Raw genomic sequence first — 21,470 nt, 5'->3', positions numbered from 1 at the left:
CTGATTACATTCAGCGTAGTGATACATCATTTTTTTGACAGCAAGTCACCCGTTGTAAAGTCCTTTATATTGACCTGTTGTTTTCTTTAAGGTTATGGGGAGTATTGTAATTGTTTATGGTAATTGAGAACTTTTCTCCAACAATGTTTATGTATCCTAAAGTCAGTTCCTTTTTATACGCCCACAATGAAATGTGGCCCACAATGAAATGTCATATATTGTTGTCGCCGTCCGTCCATCATCCACAATTGCTTGTGGGCGCTCTAGAGGCTAAAGTTAATATGCGATTGACTTTAAATTCACACACACTGTTTAAGGTCAAGAGGCGAAAACCCTATTGATTTACAACGATTTCCGATAATTACTGCCAGAGTTATGGCTCTTGATCACTTTGAAAAATCGACTAATCAAATTGCTTATTGCTCTGCTTACCCCAAGCAGAAAATGTTCATTATCAAACTTAGTCAAGGTATTGATGTAATGAAACTATACATCAATTTCATTTAATCAGAACTGAAGTCATCGTGTCCCAAAGCATCAACCAATCAAATTGCTTATCTCTGCTTACCCTAAGCAGAAAATGCTCATCTTCGATCTCCATCAAGGCATCGACCTAATAAACACCTACAACAAGTTCTTGTGTCCCAAAAAGTTTGACAGACAGACGGACGGACAAACCCATTTTAATAGTCCCCTGCTGTCTTCGACAGGTGGGAGACAAAAATAATATGACCATATTAGTAAATGCCTGAGAGATAATAAAACAAGTCCTTTTCAAAATAATTTATTATAATTTTTTTATAAAAAACTACTCATTAGATGATATCATCAATATGACAAAATCAAAATATAAAATCAATGAAATAAAACAGTGATAGAAGATTGGGCTATTGCCAGCTATCCACTTCAAGTGAATGTATTATTGATCAAAACAGTCTACTAATCGGCAGACAATAAATCTGTAGATGATAGAGATATTTACAATGAGAATGGTTATAATATGAAGTAAAAAAAATAATTAATATGCTGTGTTCACTTTCATGAGCATTATAACTATTAATGCATTTTCCTTGAGAAACATTAAACTTTTTATCATTGGATTGGATACATATATTTTTATATATAAAAGCCATGATTCAAAATAAATCAAGAAGTGTGCATCTATAAAAATTATGCATACACGATTACACATTAGCATTATTTTATTTGTTCAGTCCTGTGAGCACATCATTGAAAATATCAGTAAAAATATCAACATGGTGATTTTGGAACATTAAAGTTGGTCTGAATCTCATCGACATTTCTCCGCAGACGCCAACTAACACACCTGAAATATTAAATAGTACTGTCAGACATCAGCAACTAATCTCCATCATCTCTTGTATATTTAGTTCTTGATTTCTTTTTTAACCCAGTTAGTTTGTTAACTTTAACCTCTGATTTGCTTGAATTGCAGACTTTCACTGACTATGCACTAAACTCACTAGCCATTCAGCAGTGAACAACAATATTGCAATTTTTCCATTCATTAGGAAGATATTAGTAGCAATACTTGACTAAAATCAAAAGTCACCTTAAATCATCCTAAATATTAAATATAATACACTATTTCCATATTAAATATTGTTTTGCAAGACGCAAAAGATCCCTCCCAGATAATCTACCATCATTCTAATGTCATGAGTGTGACATAGGGGCTTGAGTTGCCTTTAGTATGTGTGTGTGTGGGGGTGGATGGCCGAATAGTTAGCACATGCACGCTGTATCATTGAGTGAACTATCGTGGTTTCGATTCCCTGGTTGTATCTGACAAGGAGTCCTCCGGTTTCCTCCCACAGCTAAAGACCCCTACACGCAAGCGAATTATTGAAATAAAATTGAACCTTGTGTTAGTCCCAAAATGACCTAGTTTGTGTCGAGTGGACGTTAAACCCCATTTCTCTCTCTCTCTCTCTTTTAGTATGTATAGGTTTTTAGTATGTATAAGAAACTTTTGATCAAAGATGTAAGAAAGCTATTCACTGTGTCTTCCAGGCCCACCACAGGTTATGATTGGATTCCGGCATCTTATCCGGGTGGTATTCTTAATATTAATACTAGTCTGATTATATCAGGAAAATTATGAAAAAACAAATTACCTTTTTGTCGGAGATTATAAACAGCTTTATCTCGGGATTCAACATTATTAAAATCAATGGCAGTCAAAGTTCCCAAGCCTCGAGCATTCTTTATTAATCCAGGATAACGTTTCTAAATAAAAGATATAAAAAAACCTTAATAAAATTTAATGTTAGATAATTTTTTTCATATACCAGTATTCAAATCTGATTTATTAACCAGTTTTAATATCAACAGAATATCCTAATTTACAATAAAAAGAAAGAGTACTATATTAAAAATATATAGGGTGTACAGTATTATTAGTATGTAAATGCAGAGATCTATTTAGGAACACAAAAGTTATAAAAAAAAAAAGAAAATAACATGACAACTGGTTACTTATGTTGATATATGACATATAACATTTCCCATTTCAGAATATAGATTTCTCTTTCTGGATGAATTTAGAAGTAACAAATGCACAAAATTCTACCCTTTAGAAAGTTAAAGATAGGTTGGCTGGCAACAAAACATACACCCACATCAGCTAAGTCGTCCGAGTAAAACACAAGGATTATTGCATATTTCTCTTTTATCGGTAATGAAGGCATTTAAAAAAACTGATTAAGAGTATATAATAAGCTATAAAGTAGGCTAATTATCAGAAATCATTAGAATTTGTTCAGCTTCTAGTTCTGTCCAATGCCAACATTTATTATACAAATTGTGTAATTTCATGAATTTAGCTGTTCAAGTTATCGGAAATCCCTGAAAATCAAACTTCTTTCAAAGTAATAAAGGGCCATAACTCTGGCAGTAATTATTGGAAATCTTTGAAAATCAATAGGTTTTTTGGTGTTGTGACCACAGATATTGTGTATTATGTATATAAATCTAAAGTCAATCGGATCATAGTCTGATGGACGCCAGACTGACTGACAGACAAGATTGACGACAATACAAAGTGAAAGATACTATGCTTGTTAGATTAACAAATAAGTTAAGTAGGTGAAGAAAATTAAGGACAGCACGAAAAAGAATTTTGTGCTTATAAAATAATATTTTTAATAATGTACAGACATGCTTACAGCTATTGGAATAAAATGAAATGCTAAGCTAGACGTAGATATAATGGGGTACAAATGACTACTGCATATAGCATCAACTAATAAACAAAATTAACTGAACTACGAATAATACAATATCTAAAAATAATTAATATATTCTATTTGTATGGACAGATATAAATTATTTATTTATTTTGTACTATATGTAAACATACACATATTTTAATTGAAAAAGAATAATTTTAAATAAGAACATAAAATTACATCAAAATATGTACAATTCCTTAAATATTTTAAGAAGAAATCATAAACAAAATATACATACATAAGTCTACATTTAATGCAAAGCATTAGACAGGAGAGACGTTTTGTAGCAAATTCATTACATCCAACATAGCGCTAAGGCTTTATACTTATACTGCATCCTACTCACATACCTGTAGATCTGTAAGACCTTTCAGAAAATAACTCCCCACTTTAGCATTCAACTCAATTAAATTCTCTTCCTGCATCACCTCCACCACTGCCTGAAGTAGCGGCATTCTTGCAGGATCTCCAAACCAGGTGTTGAATATTCGGTAACCCTGGAATTATAGTGTTATTCTTTCACATTTGGAGTTAAAATCAATCCTCACCTGAAGTTCTTTAAGTACACTCATTAAATAATCGCCCACAATAGCAGTGTTTGTAACCAGATCTTCTTGAAAAATAACATCAACGACAGCTTCCAACATGGATACTTTCGAAGGATCACCTGTCCAGGTTGTAAAGATTCGATTTCCCTAGAAAAAGAAGGAAAAAAAACGTGATGAAATAAGAGTATTGGCATATTAAAAAGTGGATTTTGCTGTTAAGAACAAACAAATATTAACATTTAAATAGAAAATGATAAAAAATTGTATTATTTATAGAATACTCCAAAATATCTTTTTATTATTGTATAGAAAACAAAGATTTTCTTCATTATTATTTTATAGAAAACAAAGAAAATATTGTGTTATTACATGTATGCCATAAAAAAACATATTATTACAAAGTTTACATCTATAATATATTTGTACTGATGGCTGCATAAATGTTGAATTTTTTTTTTTTTTTTTTCTTGAAGCCTCGACTCACACACGCGAACTCACCTACATTATTCTCACCTCTGACGACAACTTCCGAACACCCTAATCTCACGTGCCCTCAGCTCTGCAGCCTGGCACCCTTCATTATTGGACTGAGTTAAATTTCAGTCAGTTTTTGAAAAGACTTAAGGAGACGATCACCAATTCACACTCCTTCTTCTTCCTGTATTACAAAGAACTTTTAATCGTGGACAAAGAAATTAGTAGACAATTTATTATTATATTTTGGACCATTTGATGCTGTAGAAAAAAGCTTAAGTGAAAGTTGTACCTCAGTTGGTTTAAAATCTTTCTTGAAATAGAATCCACCTGTCATCATTTTCTTGGCAAAAGGTACCAAGTCTGGGGCTTCTCGAAGATTAAAATGTTCATGAGCCCAGAATTTACCCGTACTTCCACATCCAGTCTGTACTTCATCTATTAACAAAGCAGCATCATTCTGTAATAGGAAAAGAGATAAACATCTAAATGTTCAATACTCAAAATATTAATCGTATTTTGCAAATAATTTATTCATAGAGAATGGACTTGAGCAGGTCAGTATAAGACTATATTAAATATAGTAATCTTTACAGATAGATCTATTGTAGGCAGCATTGGTGGTGGTGTGTGTGTGTGTGTGGTGGGGGGGGGGGTGATAACGGACACTCAAAGAAAAGACCCAAGTTTAAGTAGTTAACGCTTCTTCTTACCACTTACAGTAATGGGATAGAGCTCTATTTTGTAGGCAATGAGGCCATTTAAAATACAATAAAAACTATGAAGTAGATATCAGAAATATTTATATACAGGTGCCAGTTGTGGACTGCAAACACAGACCAAACTATTTTTCATTTCATTCTTTTCCAAAAATAACTCACCTCTTTGGCTATATCTTGAAGACCTTGGAAGAAATAAGGGGTAGCATGGTTATCACCCCCTTCACATTGAACTGGTTCTACCGCAATACCAGCAACAGGATTACCTTTTAGGCGCCATTTTTCAAACAACTCACGAACCTTAAATAAATTATGCATATAATTATTAATTAGCTACCGACAATTATGCAAATTATCCCTGAGCGCATCAAGCATCATTTCACAAATTAACTCAAGTAATTTCAACATTGCCATTTCAGGCATTTTATATCAGCAACATTTTTATTTTTCTTCCATTTTAATTGAAGGAATATTTTGTTTCTGTTGACATACGCTATGAAGATGGATTTGAATTCTGTGAAATAAACATTCTGAATTTAGGACCAGACTGAAAAGTACAGACAATTGTGTCTAGCACAGATAGGCCTAAACTGTGTCCACCCTGCAAAGTAAAATGATGAAATATGCTTGAGAATATTTTACATTATGTAAAAGATATGGCTGTGACATAATGGCTATATGTACATTACTGGTGACAGATATGTTTGTCTATTGACTCCATATATTGATAGTAGAAACTAATCTTATGTGTTGTTATCACTGCAGTGTCAGATTCAGTATTAAATTTTCAATCTAACAGATCTTGATTATTCGTTTTCAAAGTTCTACTTCAGTTAAGCAGCAAGTAACAAGAGTTAAGTACTGGTATTTATGAGTCGGGTATGCTTAAACAGACTGCTCTATATATGTGACAGAAATTGGTTTGGAACACAATTATATCCCATTGGCATCAACCTTTTTTTGATCAAAATAATTAGACTGTATTTATTACATTAATAGGATTGAATAATGTCAGAATAATTCCAAGATATATACATCTACTTATAAGTAGTACAGGAAACATCACCCAAATATTCCTTTAAAAACATTTATTTCATTAGTATGTCTACTTACAGTATTCAAGCATCTGTCCTCCTCTTCTCTGTTTTCACGAACAAACTCGTCCAGTGGATATTGTAGAGCGGGGAATGGGGCTATTGGCCAGTTTGGTTGAGGGAAATCCAATTTATGAACCCATTTAGTGTGAGTTAAAGCAAGAGCCCCTGAAAAATTAAATGTAGCATTTTTTGTCTTTTGTTTCATATTAAATCATCTACCAATCATTGTTCCAAAAAAACTTATATTTAAAGATAAAAATTTAAGTAATCAACATATAGAATTAATATTCTAAATTTGTGATTTGTGAATCAACTAGACTATATTTCAATTATATTATTGTTATTACGCTGTAGAATGCAATCTCAGCATTAATTAACCACAACCATTATTTTTCAAGTCAGGATCCTACTTATCGAGGTGGTACACGTGTATGTAAAATGTATCTAGAGTCTAGAGATTCTTAAGTTGGACAAAAAAGGTCCCTAAACGCTTCAGATTGATGAGGGCGTGAAAGAACACTTGATGATTAAAATTCAGTCGTGTTGATGGACACACCACTGTCTGGGCAAATGTTTCTGCTGTGAATTGCACACATAACTATAGTAAAATAATAATCATGTTATTCAAAAGCAATGATATTCAATCTGATGAAAATATATATCTCACCCATAGTTCTACCGTGGAAAGCTTTATGAAATGACATAACACAGATCTCAGGTGTACCAGGTTTTTCGTTGGTTATACAAGATCTTAATTCTTCTTCATTTGGTGGTCTGCCTCCTCTTCTGTGTCTCTATAATCAATAAATCAAATCACATTATTTATGATATATTCTGGTAATTGCCTTCTTCACAGTCTTATCCCTTACTTCTATTAGTCATGTATGTATTTTTAATCTTTTTTAAACACCCTGTACCACCTCATTCTAGAAGTTCAAATTGCGTGAGAGTATACTGCTGTCACCCCTGTTGGTTCAACCCCTATTCTGGTAAATGCTCTGCGGGTCTGAGTTTTTTCAAATAGAAAAGTTCAAACTTGCTACGAGTATCTGACTTGTCATAAAAATTCAAAGTTACCACCCCTGTCACAGAAACTCTTGTAAATGGTCTACAAGTAGAAGTTTTAGGCATTTTTTCAAGTTTGCTGGAACTGTTTGGAACGTCCAGGGAACATTATTTCATTATAAATACACAGTATTGTTTGGAAGTGCAATTCTATTTATTTTGATGTACTGAATAATTTCAAAAATATTTCCAGAGTTTTTTTATTAATAAAGATTCTCGCATCTACTGTAGTCCATAATGCTCACTAAAATAGACTTGTTTTAAAAGCCTGGGCCCTTATTCATGAAAACTTAAACTAAGATACAATCAAAATTTTAAGAAATACTGCAATTCGATTGGCTGACCAGTAAAATCAATTTGCATATATCCAATGAAGTTGCAGTATTTCTTAAAATTTCGATTGTAACTTAGTTTAAGTTTTCGTGAATAAGGCCCCTGATCCTTAACAGATTCTCACATTTATATATTTTTTAAAATTGATCCATTATGCAAATCTTTTCTCAATAAACTTTACATGGGATTGTCTAAAAACTTGTTGTAGAAATTGTTAATAACCATATTCTCTCTTTTAACAAGCTCTTCTTTGTCTAAAGTCCACGCAGCAGAAAGTTTGCCAGAAAAATTTGTGAAAGTTAATTCTTACCTGATACCACATAAAGATGGCTTTTTGACTGTGTTCAATAGAACAGGCTCCACACTGCATGGTCTGTACATTAGTTAAACCTGGAGGTGCCACCTGATCAAAATAAAATATCAAATCTAGTAGTTATATAGTTTGGTAAACATTTCATTAAATAGTTTGCCCCACGCCACTTCAGATAAATCCAAATCAATACTTTATTTTGGCTTGGATCAATTAACCTACACTAAAAATATGTTTTAATGCAAATTAAACACCAGCATGCCCAAACATACACCCACAGCAGCTAAATCATCTGGGCAGTCAACAAGGATTGTCGCATATTTATTTTTTGTAGATAATAGAAGCATTTACAAGTCACTGATATCAATTTAATACAGATCGGATGATAAATTTTGTCGTTCGAGCGTTCTACAAAGCAAAACAAGGAACATAACTCTAGAGGTAATTAACAGAAATTTTTGAAATTTGATAATCTTCTTTGTTTTACTAATTTAAATAATGCATATAAATTTACTAAAGATCGGATGATAACATTTGTCGTTTAAGTGTTCACATGGTTCTACAAAGTGAAACAATTTACTCTAAATTGTTGAAATTCAATTGGCTTCTTTGTTTCACTGATTTAAATATTGCATATAAATTTAATACAGATAGGATGATAACTTGTTACGTTAGAACATTCACAAGATTCTACATAGTGAAACAAGGGTCATAAGTCTAGAAGTAATTATTAGAAATTGTTGAAAAAAAATAGTAGTCTTCGTTTTACTGATTTCGATAATGCCCATCAGTTTCATACAGATCAGATGTTAACTTGTTTCTTTAGAGTGTTCACTAGGTTCTGCAAACTTAGAAGTAATTATCACAATTATTGGAAAAGGTTTCTTCGTCCCACTAATGATAACAACATATACAGATTTAATCTATAAAGTGTTCACCCGGAATTGTGGATGATGGACAGAGGGACGGAGGCAGCAACATGACCCCATTTAAGTAGGGGCGATCTGATTATAAGCTCTACAAGGACTGAGAACTTTTCAATTTTTTCATTTAAAAGATGTTTGTTTTAATTAATTTACATTTTTAATTCTTAAGTCAATATTTGATGAAAAGTATAACCTTTAGAAATTTAAAATATAAAGATATGTTGCCAGGCAATGAAACATACTCCCACAGCAGCAAAGTTGTCCAGTCAGTCAACAAGGGTTGTTGCATATATTTTTTTCTTTCGTCAGTAATGAAAACATTTACAACACACTAAAATCTGATTATGAGCAACAACCCATTTAGCTTTTACTAATAGTTCTGCCCTATGGCCTATATTAGCATTTAATATCAAGGGCCATAACTGGCAGTAGTTATTTGAAATCGTTGAAAATCAACAGGCTTCTTCGTCTCATGACCTTAAAAAAACATAAATATAAAGCCAATCGGATATTAACTTTAGCCTCTCGAGCTTCCACAAGATATTTCAAAGTGATCAAAGGTCATAACTCTGGCAGTAATTCTTGAAATCATTGTAAATCAATAAGTCTCTTTGTCTCATTACCTTAAATACTGTGTATAAATTTAAAGTCAATCTAGAGCGACCACAAGACTTTTCACAGAGGGACCAAGGGCCATAACTCTAGCAGTAATTATCAGAGATCTTTGAAAACCAATAGGATCCTTCTTCTCATTACCTTAAATACTGTGTATAAATTTAAAGTCAATCAGATATTAACTTTAGCTTCTAGAGCAATTGTGGACGCCGGATTGACGGGCGGACTGACGTATGGGGGTGACGACAAAATACAACCATATTTCAACGTGTGTGTATAAAAATTAAATGGAAGCTCTGAAATATATTTCACTGAATTACAGGTAATTAATTCTGACAATGTCCAACATCAAATTAAATCATTCTTCATATGGTCAACATATTCCCTATTGAATAAAGCACACCACTATGTGTATACCGATAAGGGTTGTCAAGGAAATATTGAACTGTCTACAGAATGAAGTTTAAATTGACAGGTTTATTAGACTGGCAATACGTTATCCTCATCTTATACTCTCTATACATCGGTTATTTATTGATTGCTCTCCTAGATATTGGCACCAAGCTTAGCATCACGATGTCAGGCTATCCATCCTCTGAGAATAGATCCTTTGATTATTAAACCCTTCTTCAAACTAATCATATCGATCTCTCTACAAATGTTTTAAAGTATTCACAAGGGTCACTTCATCCGCAAGCTAAACCCGTATTAACATTTTCAATTTGAATTTTTTTCTGGGCAAGTTAAATAGACTACATTTTTGTCTTTATAATCAGAATATGAAGTACAGTTACAATTTCTATTAGTGATGAAAATGTCATCTTTCTGTTAAACTAATCTGTCTTGCATAAAAAATGTTTCTCAGAATGTTTGATTAATATGCCTAATCCATTTTCAGATTTCAAATTGATCAGACTTTTTGTACCCACGCAATCTTCCACTAAAAGCTACAGCTTAAAAAGATATAATTTAATAAAAAAAATAACTCACAGCTAAGAGAACATCCTTCAGTTTATTAACCCAATTACTTGGCGGTAAACATCCTAACGCAGGTCTGTTTACAAACGAAGCCTAGAAAAAACAAACATGAAATAAAAGAAGATAATGAAATCTTACGACAATGGCACAAGCAAAGAGTGGATTTACACATGTATGTTTAATCTGAAGGCCTTATTGTGCCTTGGTTTATTAAGTACAAAAACTAAAATATATACAATATTTGTTTAACTGGAAAAGAATACTGGTATCTAAGAATGGACAAATGATGAAGATATAAGATCAAATGCATGTATACAAGAATCATACATGATTTTAATGTTGGCCCATAAAAATGCAAATCAACTTACAATATTTTCTGGTTTTCTGAGGGCTGCCATTAATCTTGGGTGACTGTATCCTGAAAATTGAAATAAACTTATATATTCTACTGCCTACTTTTCACCAATTTCTTAGTTCAATTTACTGTCTCTTTCCAATTTTTGTATTATTTTGTATATAACATATGTAATTTAGTTACCAATTGGGATGGTAGCAATCTGTGTAAACATATCCAACAGAACATTTCCGTCTGCATCAAAAAGGTAATTCCCCAAACAATGATCATAGTCAACAAAAAACTGGACAGCTCCTGTATTCTGTAAAGAATGATTTTAAAATTAAGATATTCTTCCAGTAAAGAAAATAAAAAATAAATTTGAGCATAATTATATACAATTAAATTATAAATTTTATTACAAGATTTTACGGTCTTTATATGTCTGTCCTAATCTTTTCAAAAATATAGTAAATTCTTTTATATAAAAAAAATATGACAAGATAAGGCCGAGAGAGAGAAATGGGGTTTAACGTCTCATTTCAGGACTTGCCTATTGTTCAATTTCATTTCAATAACTCGGTTGCACACATGAGTCTTTAGCATTGGGAGGACCTGGAGAAAACCCATCAGGTTGGATACTCAAACTACTCCTCGTCACGTACAAGCATGGAAATGAAATCAAGCCACTTGACTCAATGACAGACCTTATGATTTAAAGTGCACACATTAAACCATTCGGTCACCCAACCAGGAGAACGAGGAGGTATATTGAATGTAAGTGTTTGAATTGTACCTGGATAGTTTCTAGTTCATTTATTAACTTTGTGGATCGAGGACCTGGTATGGGTGTAACAACACTTGGTCCACTAGGTTCTCCATGAAATAAAACTGGCTCTTTTAAATTTGCTGCAGCTGTAGCTTTTCCACGTACAAAATCTGAAAAAAAAAAAAAAGTTAAATCAACATTAGTATTGAACATATGTGCAAAAATGTTTATATTTTCATTCCAATTTGGAATAAGATTTGATGTCTTTCTATTTAGAAATTAGATCAAGAGAATATACCCATTGATTTTAAATGTACAATTACCCACACCCTCTTGATGTGACCAAAATTGTTCCTACTCAAATACAAATTTTTCAATTTTGTGGACAGCCCATTCACCAACTGTGAATGAAAACAAATATCTGTTACAGTGACTAAATTATGGAATGAAAAACTTTGGAGGTTTTACTCAAATTCTAATCATGGGTAAAATTAATTAAAACCAGCGGCTGCCAGGCAGGATACGCCCACATTTTCGAGAGATGGATAGAGAACAAGCTAACAAGAAAGTGATTTTTCCTACAATCAAGGGCCATAATTCAACAAAATCGGATAAAAATTGTGACCTCTATAGGGTCCACAACCTTGATATACCATATTTTTACGCTAGTTTTGAACGAACGACGGCAATTTTGTCTGTCAATTTTTACAAAATTCGAACTCAGTCGTCCTTAGGGTGTAACGGTGATATAATAATACGTTTTTTTGAATCGGATAAAAATTATGACTTCTATAGGGTCCACAAGCTAAAAACGCGATTTTTTGTACAATCAGGGGCCATAATTCAGGAAGATATGGTCCGATATGCGCGAATATCGACAGGAACCGAGATCTTTGGGTTATAAACTTACAGTTCAAGTTTCAACAAATTCAGATAAAAATTGTGACAGCTATAGGGTCCACAAGCTAAAACCGTGATTTTTCGTACAAACAAGTGCCATAATCCATGAAGTTTCGATCCGATACATGCCAATATCGAAAGCAGCTGAGATTTTTTGGAGATAAAGCTATATTTCAAGTTTCGTCAAAATCGGATAAGAATTGTGACCTGTAGAGTGTCCACAAACAATTGTGGACGGCCGGACAGACAGGGGCGACAACAATATACGTCCACATGAAAATGTGGGCGTATAAAAATGATATAATCTCTTTCTTTCTATATAATCTATGAATATGATAACAAAGAAAAAAATAAATGACAAATGAAAGATAAGTCACCAGTAATCGAGCAGATTTTATTTTTTTTATTTATTTCGTCTTTAATATCCCCCCGCCCATCACATCCCCACTTTGAAATATAAACTAAAAAAGTGGTTGCCATGCACGATACGCCCATATTTTGCAAGAGATAGACAATGAACAAGTTAAAAACAAGATTTTTCGTACAATCGGGGGTCTTAATCCAGGATGTTATTGTGGAAAAAGGATCAATATCGAAAGGAACCAAGAAGATCTTTGGGATATAGACATATTTATTTTAAATTTCATCAAAATTGGATAAAAATTGTGACAAGCTGAAAAATGTGATTTTATTGTAAAATTTGGGGCCATAATCAATGAAGTTACGATAATATACATGCCAAAATGGAGGGAAACCAAGATCTTAGGGACATAAACCTATATATCAAGTATCGTCAAAATCTGTTAAAAATGGTGACCTGTAGAGTGTCCACAAAAACAATGTATCTAAACGGACGGACAGGCGGGAGCAACAACATACATCCATATGAAAACATTGGCTTTAAAAAAATCAAATATTTCTGGGGTAGGATATGACCAAAAACTGTAAAAACACGGACGAGGGATAAAAAGATTTCTTAGCCTCGAGGCCTTGCAGAATTAAATTATTAAATAAGCTAATTGCAAAAAAAGTACTTATTTCTTTATTTGGTATTTAGAATATTGGAACAAAGAATGTAAGTTTAAATATTATCTCTTGACCTACAGTTTAAATGAATTTAAACTGAGATTCGTGCTCAGATTATGTTTTATACAGGGTATTATCTTCAAGAAGGACATAGTTAGTAATACTCTATCATTTGACTGTCACTTAACTTGTTTGCTTGCTTTGTGAGAATATAGATAACATTAATTTACATATCAGTAATCTTATCACATTACCATATTTAACCCCACTTCATTCAATTCAATAAGATAAGATAGCATTAATGTGTAATTGATCTTTGAATAATAACTATTAAAGTGTTATATTAGCAGTAATAATTCTTTTTAAAAAGCGCCTACCCCAAAATCCCAATTAATGTATTAAAATAGTATTTTTTTTTTTTAGAAGAAATGAGTTTTTTTAAATACATAATGAAAGCCTAGCACTGGATACCTCATGACACGGAGAAGACAAGTTGTTTGGTTTGGTTGAAACACACCAACCATCTGCTGTAAAGAAAATTAATCCATTAATCTAGAAGAAAATATAAACAAAGTCATGGGACCACCTCTAGAGGTTTGATTTGTCAGTATGAAAAATAAATATTGAATTTATGACTATAAAAGCTAATACATTTCAGACAAATCTTAATATCTTTCTCAGAGGTGGACCCGTAAGGAAGGTGAGACATGCTGAAACATTAAAAGATAGGTTGCCAGGCAACGAAACATACGCCCGCAGTAGCTAAGTCGTCTGAGCAGTCAACAAGAGATGTCACATATTTTTTTCTATTGTCGGTAATGAAACATTATAATACACTAAAATCTGATTAAAAGTAACAACTCATTAAGTAATTATCAGAATAGAATTGGTTTGGCTTTTAGTTCTGCCCCATGCTAAGGTTATATGAAACATTCAATATCATGGATTTAGCTGTTCAAGTTATCAAAATAACTTTGGTCTCTAGATCATCCACAAGATTTTTCAAAGTGATCAATGACCATAACTCAGGCAGTAATTATTAGAAATCAATGAAAATCACTAGGCTTCTTTGTCTCCTGGTCTTACACACTGTGTATAAATTTAGAGTCAATCAGATATTAACTTTACCCTCTAGAGCAGTGGTGGGCAAACCTTTTAGGTAAAGGGCCAAACACAAAGGGATCAAGGGTCATAACTCTAACAGTAATTATTGGAAATTGTTGAAAATCAATAGGTTTCTTCGTCTCATGACCTGAAACACTGTGTATAAATTTAAGTCAATCAGATATTAACTTTAGCCTATAGATTGTCCACAAGGTATTTCAAGGTGATCAAGGGCCATAACTCTGGCAATAATTATCGGAAATCGTTAGAAATCAATAGGATTCTTCACCTCATGACCTTAAACACTGTGTATAAATTCAAAGTAAATAGGATATTAACGTTATCCTCCAATATGCCCACAAGATTTTTTTAGTGTGATCAAGGGTCATAACTCTGACAGTAATTATCGGAAATCGTTAAAAATCAATAGACATAGGCTTCTTCGTCTTAGGACCTTGTATTTTAGAATTTTTTTAATCATAAAACATCAACAGAGTGCAGGCACTGAACAAAACAGTTACAGTATGCAATGGGGTGGGAGTTATGGCCCTTGGTCCCTCTGTGAAAAGTCTTGTGGGCACTCTAGAGGATAAGAAGCCTATCGATTTTCAATGATTTACGATGATTATGGCAATTGATATTAAATTTTTTGTATGGTAAATGTTAGAATAGGGCAGAACTAGAAGCCAAATGGGTTGTTACTCGTTACCAGATTTTAGTATGTTGTAAATGTTTTCATTTCTGACAAAGAAAAAAATATGCGATAACCCCTGTTGACTCCCCGGAAGACTTAGCTGCTGTAGGCGTATGGTTTGTTGCTTGTCAACCTATCTTTTATACTTTTAACACTTAATCTAAATAACTACATTGTATTTATTAAATCAACTTATACGTAAAATTCTTATATTTATTCCCCTTCAACTCTCCATTTGATCAAAAAAAAACCTTAATATATCTTGGAAAAACCCTCTCTATTTGCTGAAATATGAACTGGTTTACACATGTTTATGTGGAAGTGAAGGCCACCGATTTGCTATCTCTGCCTCCAAGAAGTCTATAGTCCATAAATATTCATTGAAAGAGTCCCCTAGCTTTACATATTTCTGGTATGCACTTATATAATTTGTTGCAAAGTTTAAAATGGTCTGTCTAGATTAATGAGTTTATAACTGTTTACTTTCCCCAGCAGTGTTGTGTAATTAATTAGTCTGTTGTACTGAATATCAGTCTTAGAGACTGTTGAAATATGAACTTGTTTACACAGTTCAATGGGGAAGCAAAGGTCGGTGATTTTCTATCTCAGCCTCCAAGGAGGCTAGTCCATAAATATTCAAAGGGTCAAATTTTAAATATTTCTGGATGCACTTACATAATTTGCCACCCCTTAAGAAGTGTCACCCCCGGGCATATGCCCCCCCCCTCAGCCTTCTAAGTGAGGGCCCTGTATGTGTTCATATACCCACATAACATTGACTGAACACTGTTCGTCTCATTTGATGAGAAATAGTCAGATTTTATATTTTTTATGATATTTTTCCATTTTATGATAATTTTATGAGAAATGATTAAATTTTATGAAAATATAAATATTTTTATATTGTACGTCCCTGATATATATCAAAATGTGAAAAATATATAATCTCTCATTTGTGGTTTATCTGATTTCAATGTCAAAGCGTTCAACCCATCATCAAATGAGTCAAGGCACACATTGTGAAGTGACATTATCTATACCAGATAAAGATTTATTACAAATTGAAAGTTTATACAGACCTGACAAATACAGACAATATCATGGTGACTGATTTAGGATATGCAAAAAAATATTTTTTTCTCAAGAGTGCAAGATAATCAAGTTGAGGGATCGAGAAAATTAAGTCAAGTGCAAGAGATAATTCAATCAAATCTGTGGGATAATCAGTTGATCGATCACTTACAATACAGGGAGCCACTGGCTCTGTGGGTAAGGCACTGGCTCACTAACATGGAGGATCTGACAAGAAAGAGTGTCTAGTCTTTCAGATGGGATGGAAAACAGTAAAAGGACAATTGACAATTGGAATTTATTTCCTGACTGGACAAAATTAGCACACTGCAAACATTCATCTTTATTTGCCACTGCTTAAGACCCATATGGCATTAGGTGCATGCAAATTAAATTAAATTACCTTAAGTTAGTCCCAAAATGACCCAGTTTGTGTCAAGTGAACTTATCCCTATTCTCTCTCTCCTCCTTTCTCTGTCTCTCTCTCTCTCCATACATGGTGTTATATTTTAGCAACACATTTTCATATATATATATATATATATATATATATATATATATATTATATATATATAGCCTATAGGCTAAGTATTTCAGACAGATAGGCCTTACTGCAACCTATTCATCAATATACTTCATTGGAATAATCTTTAAAGGAATAAATATCCTGAGAAAATATTGTTTTGCATACGTCCTAAATCAGCCAGGGTACAATATAATCGATAATTCTGTGAAAAGTTTTAATCCTGAGAAGGACATAAAGAAAAGAAGGAAGAGGAAGAAAAGAAAACAGGTACCTCCACAATCCCTTATGCGCGGAGGGGTAGCCTATATCATTTAAACATTATTTATATATGGGTCACATGACAACAGATGAATATTGACCGTTTAATATTATCAAAATCTACTTACCACTGTATTGACGTTTGAAGACATCGTTGAAAAGATTTTTGTGCTTCAGTATGCGTGTCGTTTTAGACATGTTTGCCATACTAGAATTCACTGTATACTAACAAAATGTCAGAGCAATTTCGCATTTAAGCTGTCAGCGTAGTTTTATCGGTTAATTGACAGAATAACAGATCAGAACTGGTTTGCTCGAGATTCGTCTGCTTCAAAAGAAAGCCAAGGTCGATAGCTGATCCAGAAACGACCAATCGTGGTGTGATAAATTTTTGCACTTTTATTGGGCTATACGTGAACTGTTTTCAAATTCTACAGTATTTTTTGCTTTGAACGACATGTATAGTATTTATAGCATTGGCATTTAACTGGCTATGCTAATATTATGTTAAACTGGAAGTTGGAAAGGGTAGATACAGTGTAAACCCTTCATTCCTCGCAATGAGAGATTATGTAAAATGAAAAACATTTCTTGTTATAATAATTGTCAATTTTATGATAATTTGAGATATCTCTCTCCATTTATCAAACATCATATAACTGATTCAGTTCAACTTAATATACTAATGAATAATGAAGAGCGCATGTACAAATGTAGATAATGTAAAAGGTATAATTTGAAAATTTCAGTCAAATTGCTCCACGGTACAGCTCTGAACCGAGATATTAGAATTTGAATTTCAGGCCTAGCCTCGATTACTAAAGTCGGTCGGTACAATGAAAAACATAGTCTCGATTATCCATTTTTGGATAACTCATCAATTAGAGTTGAGCAGCAAAACGGATTCAAATCCAGTGAAAATCCGACACATAAGATGGCATCGAGAGTTGATTATATGGTCTTTTCATGTTAATAAATATCTAATTAATAGTTTATATAATAATTCAGGCATAAAGAAAGACCAGCAATAGGATTATTTAGCTCTTGCATAATGTATGTTTAATTGACGATTACATCTAATATGTACCACGCATGTCTGGAAAATTAAGGTTATTTTGTAAGATATCTAATCAGAAATGAAATGGGGTTTAACGTCCTACTGTTCTGCTCCTAACCTGGGTTAATGAAGACGGGCATACGCCATACAGTGTGCTATGAGGGAAATTTTGCCCGGGCAGCGGCGCTACGGTCTACTCTTATATCGAATTCCAACTGCCAAGGGATCTTTTACGTGCACGCCAATGTGTACACGGGACCTCGGATTTTTGTCCCATCCGAACGACTAGACCGCTGTCCTTGTCCGGCCCTCCATCCTCCAACACTGACAAGGGGAAACCACGCCGGAAAATCTGGATGAACTTTCTCGGTCATTGAGGGATCGACTCCCGACCTCCAGGCTAGCGAGCCATGCGTCTTAGCCACGTGATCCCCCATATCTAATCAGATATGGTAATGCACCACAATGCTTACATGCAGTTGTGAATAAACTATTATTATTATTATATCACATTGTTTTGAACTTATAAACTTTTTGAACTGGAGTTTGCATTCGAAATAGCCCGCTCGCGAAAATTGGGGCTAAAAGACCACCGAGGACATTTTAATTCCACACTTATTATATCCCCCGATCCGTTTGTTGTTTATTGCATAGATATATTTTTGATAGAGTATTACATAAAAAAAAACCTTTTCGGGCAGCATGTAAATTTACATTATGGCATAGGTAGAAAAACTGGTATTTTATTACATAAACACCACTTTCGGGCAGTATGAAAATTAAACATAACGTGTTTATTGCATCAAAACGTCCATTAAGGACAGCATGCATACATACTATCATGGACCGTATATGGATACACGGTCCATGATATTACACTTCTACAAAGACAACACTTTAGACATGAACACACAAGTAATACATTCATACAGACAGTATAGTATGGCTTGCATGTATATATATGTAGACCTATAGGGTTTCAGTAACACGCAGTTGCCACCAAAATTGATTTAAATTTCTTCTCAAAAGCCAAAAGCACATAAAGCCACTGCCTTGGCAATCGATTTTGGTGGGTTAAAGAGATTAATAAAATTGTAGGAAATCTAAGGATTTACTGAGAAGGTGGGTATAAATGAGTTTTGCGTATTTCTTCCAACTTGCTACAGTTTAGCAAAAATGTTGCTCGGATCGTATATTCAATCTAGTTTAAGTCCAAATTTGCATAAACGCTGATCAGCGTGATTTTTTTATATCTAAATGTGGGGTTGGATGGGACAATGGTTAACACGTGCGCGCTGTCATAAGGTCTGTCATTGAGTCAACTGGCGTGGTTTCGATTCTTGTGCGTAACAAGAAGTAGGGTCGCTTTTCCAACCTCGTAGGTTTTCTCCGGGGCGTTTGGTTTTCTCTCACTGCTAAAGATCTACGCACAAGCGAATTGTTGAGATAAAATTGAACCATGTGTTAGTCCCGAAATGACCTAGTTGTGTCGAATGGACGTTAAACCCCATTTCTCTCTATGCGAACTGACAATCTGTTTCACAGAGGTATTGCGAAGACTGGCTCTGTAAAGATGACATACCAAACTTAGGCTGCCCGTCTACAGTTAGCTCCGCTCGAGAACAGGTACTAACCTGATTAACCGACATTTTAATTCCTACACCGACGATTTTAGTCGAAAACACTGAGTATGCGTTTAGAAAATTTTAAAAAGTATTTATTTCTCTTCTATTTTCATACTGAATGAAATTTAATATGTTTATTAATAGTATATTTCTACCTATTCCGGTTTCGCCCCCCACATTGATTGATTCTGCCCTCCAAACTGAATCCGACGTTTCCAAACTTGTTCTGAAATGTGCTTCCAAAACCTGTAAATTGGACCCTATTCCTACACAGTTCCTTCAGGATTGTCTTCCTGAATTATTACAGTTGTTACAGAACTTTTTAATTCTGCAATAATAGAGGGTGTAGTGCCTGGCATTTTTAAGTCTGCTGTGGTCACGCCATTGCTTAAGAAAGCAACACTTGATAAGAACATTTTGAAGAACTACCGCCCAATCTCTAATTTAAGTTTTGTATCTAAGCTACTTGAGAAAGTCATCTGTCATCAAATCGTTGATCACATTAGTGACTACAATCCATTAGAGATCTTCCAAAGTGCGTATCGCATATACCACAGCACCGAGACGGCTCTTCTGAGAGTACACAATGATATCTCTCTTTCAATTGATGACCATCAGTCTGTGCTACTAATATTACTCGATCTGTCATCTGCGTTTGACACCATGGATCAAGATATTCTTCTAGAAAGACTTAGAACAAGTTTTGGCATTTCCGGTAACGCACTGAAACTCTTACCTAACCGGCCGAAATCAGACTGTCAGTGTAAGAGATTCCAGTTCTTCGACTAAGGATCTAGAATTCGGTGTTCCACAGGGTTCTGTGCTTGGACCGGTGTTGTTTAGTCTTTACACATCTCCACTAGGCTCGATCGTCAAGAAATATGGTCTCTCATTCCACCTCTACGCAGATGACAACCAAATCTATGTGAGTTTCAGACCCGTCGACCCCGATAGCTTCAAAGTTAGTAAGTGCTATGTTGAGCTCTGTATCGATGATATAAAACAATGGATGAAGACGAATTTTCTCAAGTTGAACGACAAAAATACAGAATACATGATAATTGGCTCTAAAACGCTAACTCACAACCACTCATTTTTTATAAGAACTGTGATAGACTGGAATAAACTTTCTGATAATCAAGTAACATCGCCATCTGTGGAAACATTCAAAGCCCGCCTCCACAGTGATTAGTTTCATCAAGCGCTCCTCCTCATCCGTCGATTAAGTGCCAGTAGTGGTTAATTCGATGTACTCATACAGATACAGATCACGAGACGTCAATCATTGGCTTAATGGCGCGTGCATTGTTTAGAAGCTACTAGTCTGGGCCACTGATCTATATATATATGGCCACAGATCACTAATGATTTCCCCATTGACTTTAATATTAATTCTCGTCTCTTACACCGGCTCTTAACTTTTCCCCAAATTTTCGTTGGATAGAACACTTTCTGCCACAGATGGAGCAACATGTGGCAAACTCTTGCCCAAAAGCATGTATACACGAGGTTCACCATGAAAAACTTGAGATAAACAAGCTGGAAGCAGAGACAAGTAATTATGCAATTTTCGGCCCTACCAACCTCTCAACTCTTGTATCCTTCCGCCTCAAAATCATGAATATTCACCAAAACCTGAGAGAAAATGTATTTTCAAACCCTTTTCTTCGATTCTGGACCAAAATGTCAACAAAAATCGCCATGCAAAAGGGGGAAAGGGAGAGAAAGACAAAAAATAATTTTTCGCCCTAGGTGACGGTGTAGTAATATTTAGTGAGCTGTGTCCT

General features: G+C 34.0%; 1 protein-coding gene across 6 annotated transcripts; it reads right to left on the bottom strand.

Moving 5' to 3' along the window:
• Positions 1–768: 768 nt before the first annotated feature.
• Positions 769–17,290, bottom strand: LOC126811748 (4-aminobutyrate aminotransferase, mitochondrial). 6 transcript variants are annotated; one of them, XM_050537631.2, is made up of 14 exons: positions 17,130–17,285; positions 13,820–13,875; positions 11,450–11,592; positions 10,858–10,975; positions 10,688–10,737; positions 10,332–10,412; positions 7,801–7,893; positions 6,760–6,886; positions 6,109–6,257; positions 5,158–5,295; positions 4,569–4,736; positions 3,803–3,949; positions 2,139–2,250; positions 769–1,327 (listed from the first exon to the last, which is right to left on the bottom strand). In XM_050537631.2, the coding sequence occupies exons 4-14, from the start codon at positions 10,886–10,888 to the stop codon at positions 1,203–1,205; spliced, it is 1,221 nt and encodes a 406-aa protein (XP_050393588.1). In that variant the 5' UTR covers positions 10,889–10,975; positions 11,450–11,592; positions 13,820–13,875; positions 17,130–17,285; the 3' UTR covers positions 769–1,202. The 6 variants fall into 6 exon arrangements, 5 of the variants coding, with proteins under 5 accessions (XP_050393588.1, XP_050393589.1, XP_050393587.1 ...); XM_050537632.2 differs by having other exon boundaries at positions 13,820–13,900; positions 17,130–17,279; XM_050537630.2 differs by lacking the exons at positions 3,803–3,949; positions 13,820–13,875 and adding an exon at positions 3,605–3,751 and having other exon boundaries at positions 17,130–17,289.
• Positions 17,291–21,470: the final 4,180 nt, after the last annotated feature.

Source organism: Patella vulgata, chromosome 2, assembly GCF_932274485.2.
Source record: "Patella vulgata chromosome 2, xgPatVulg1.2, whole genome shotgun sequence".
Taxonomy (NCBI): domain Eukaryota; kingdom Metazoa; phylum Mollusca; class Gastropoda; family Patellidae; genus Patella; species Patella vulgata.
Note: the sequence above shows the minus strand (reverse complement) of the source record. Positions and strands in the feature narration are given on the sequence as shown.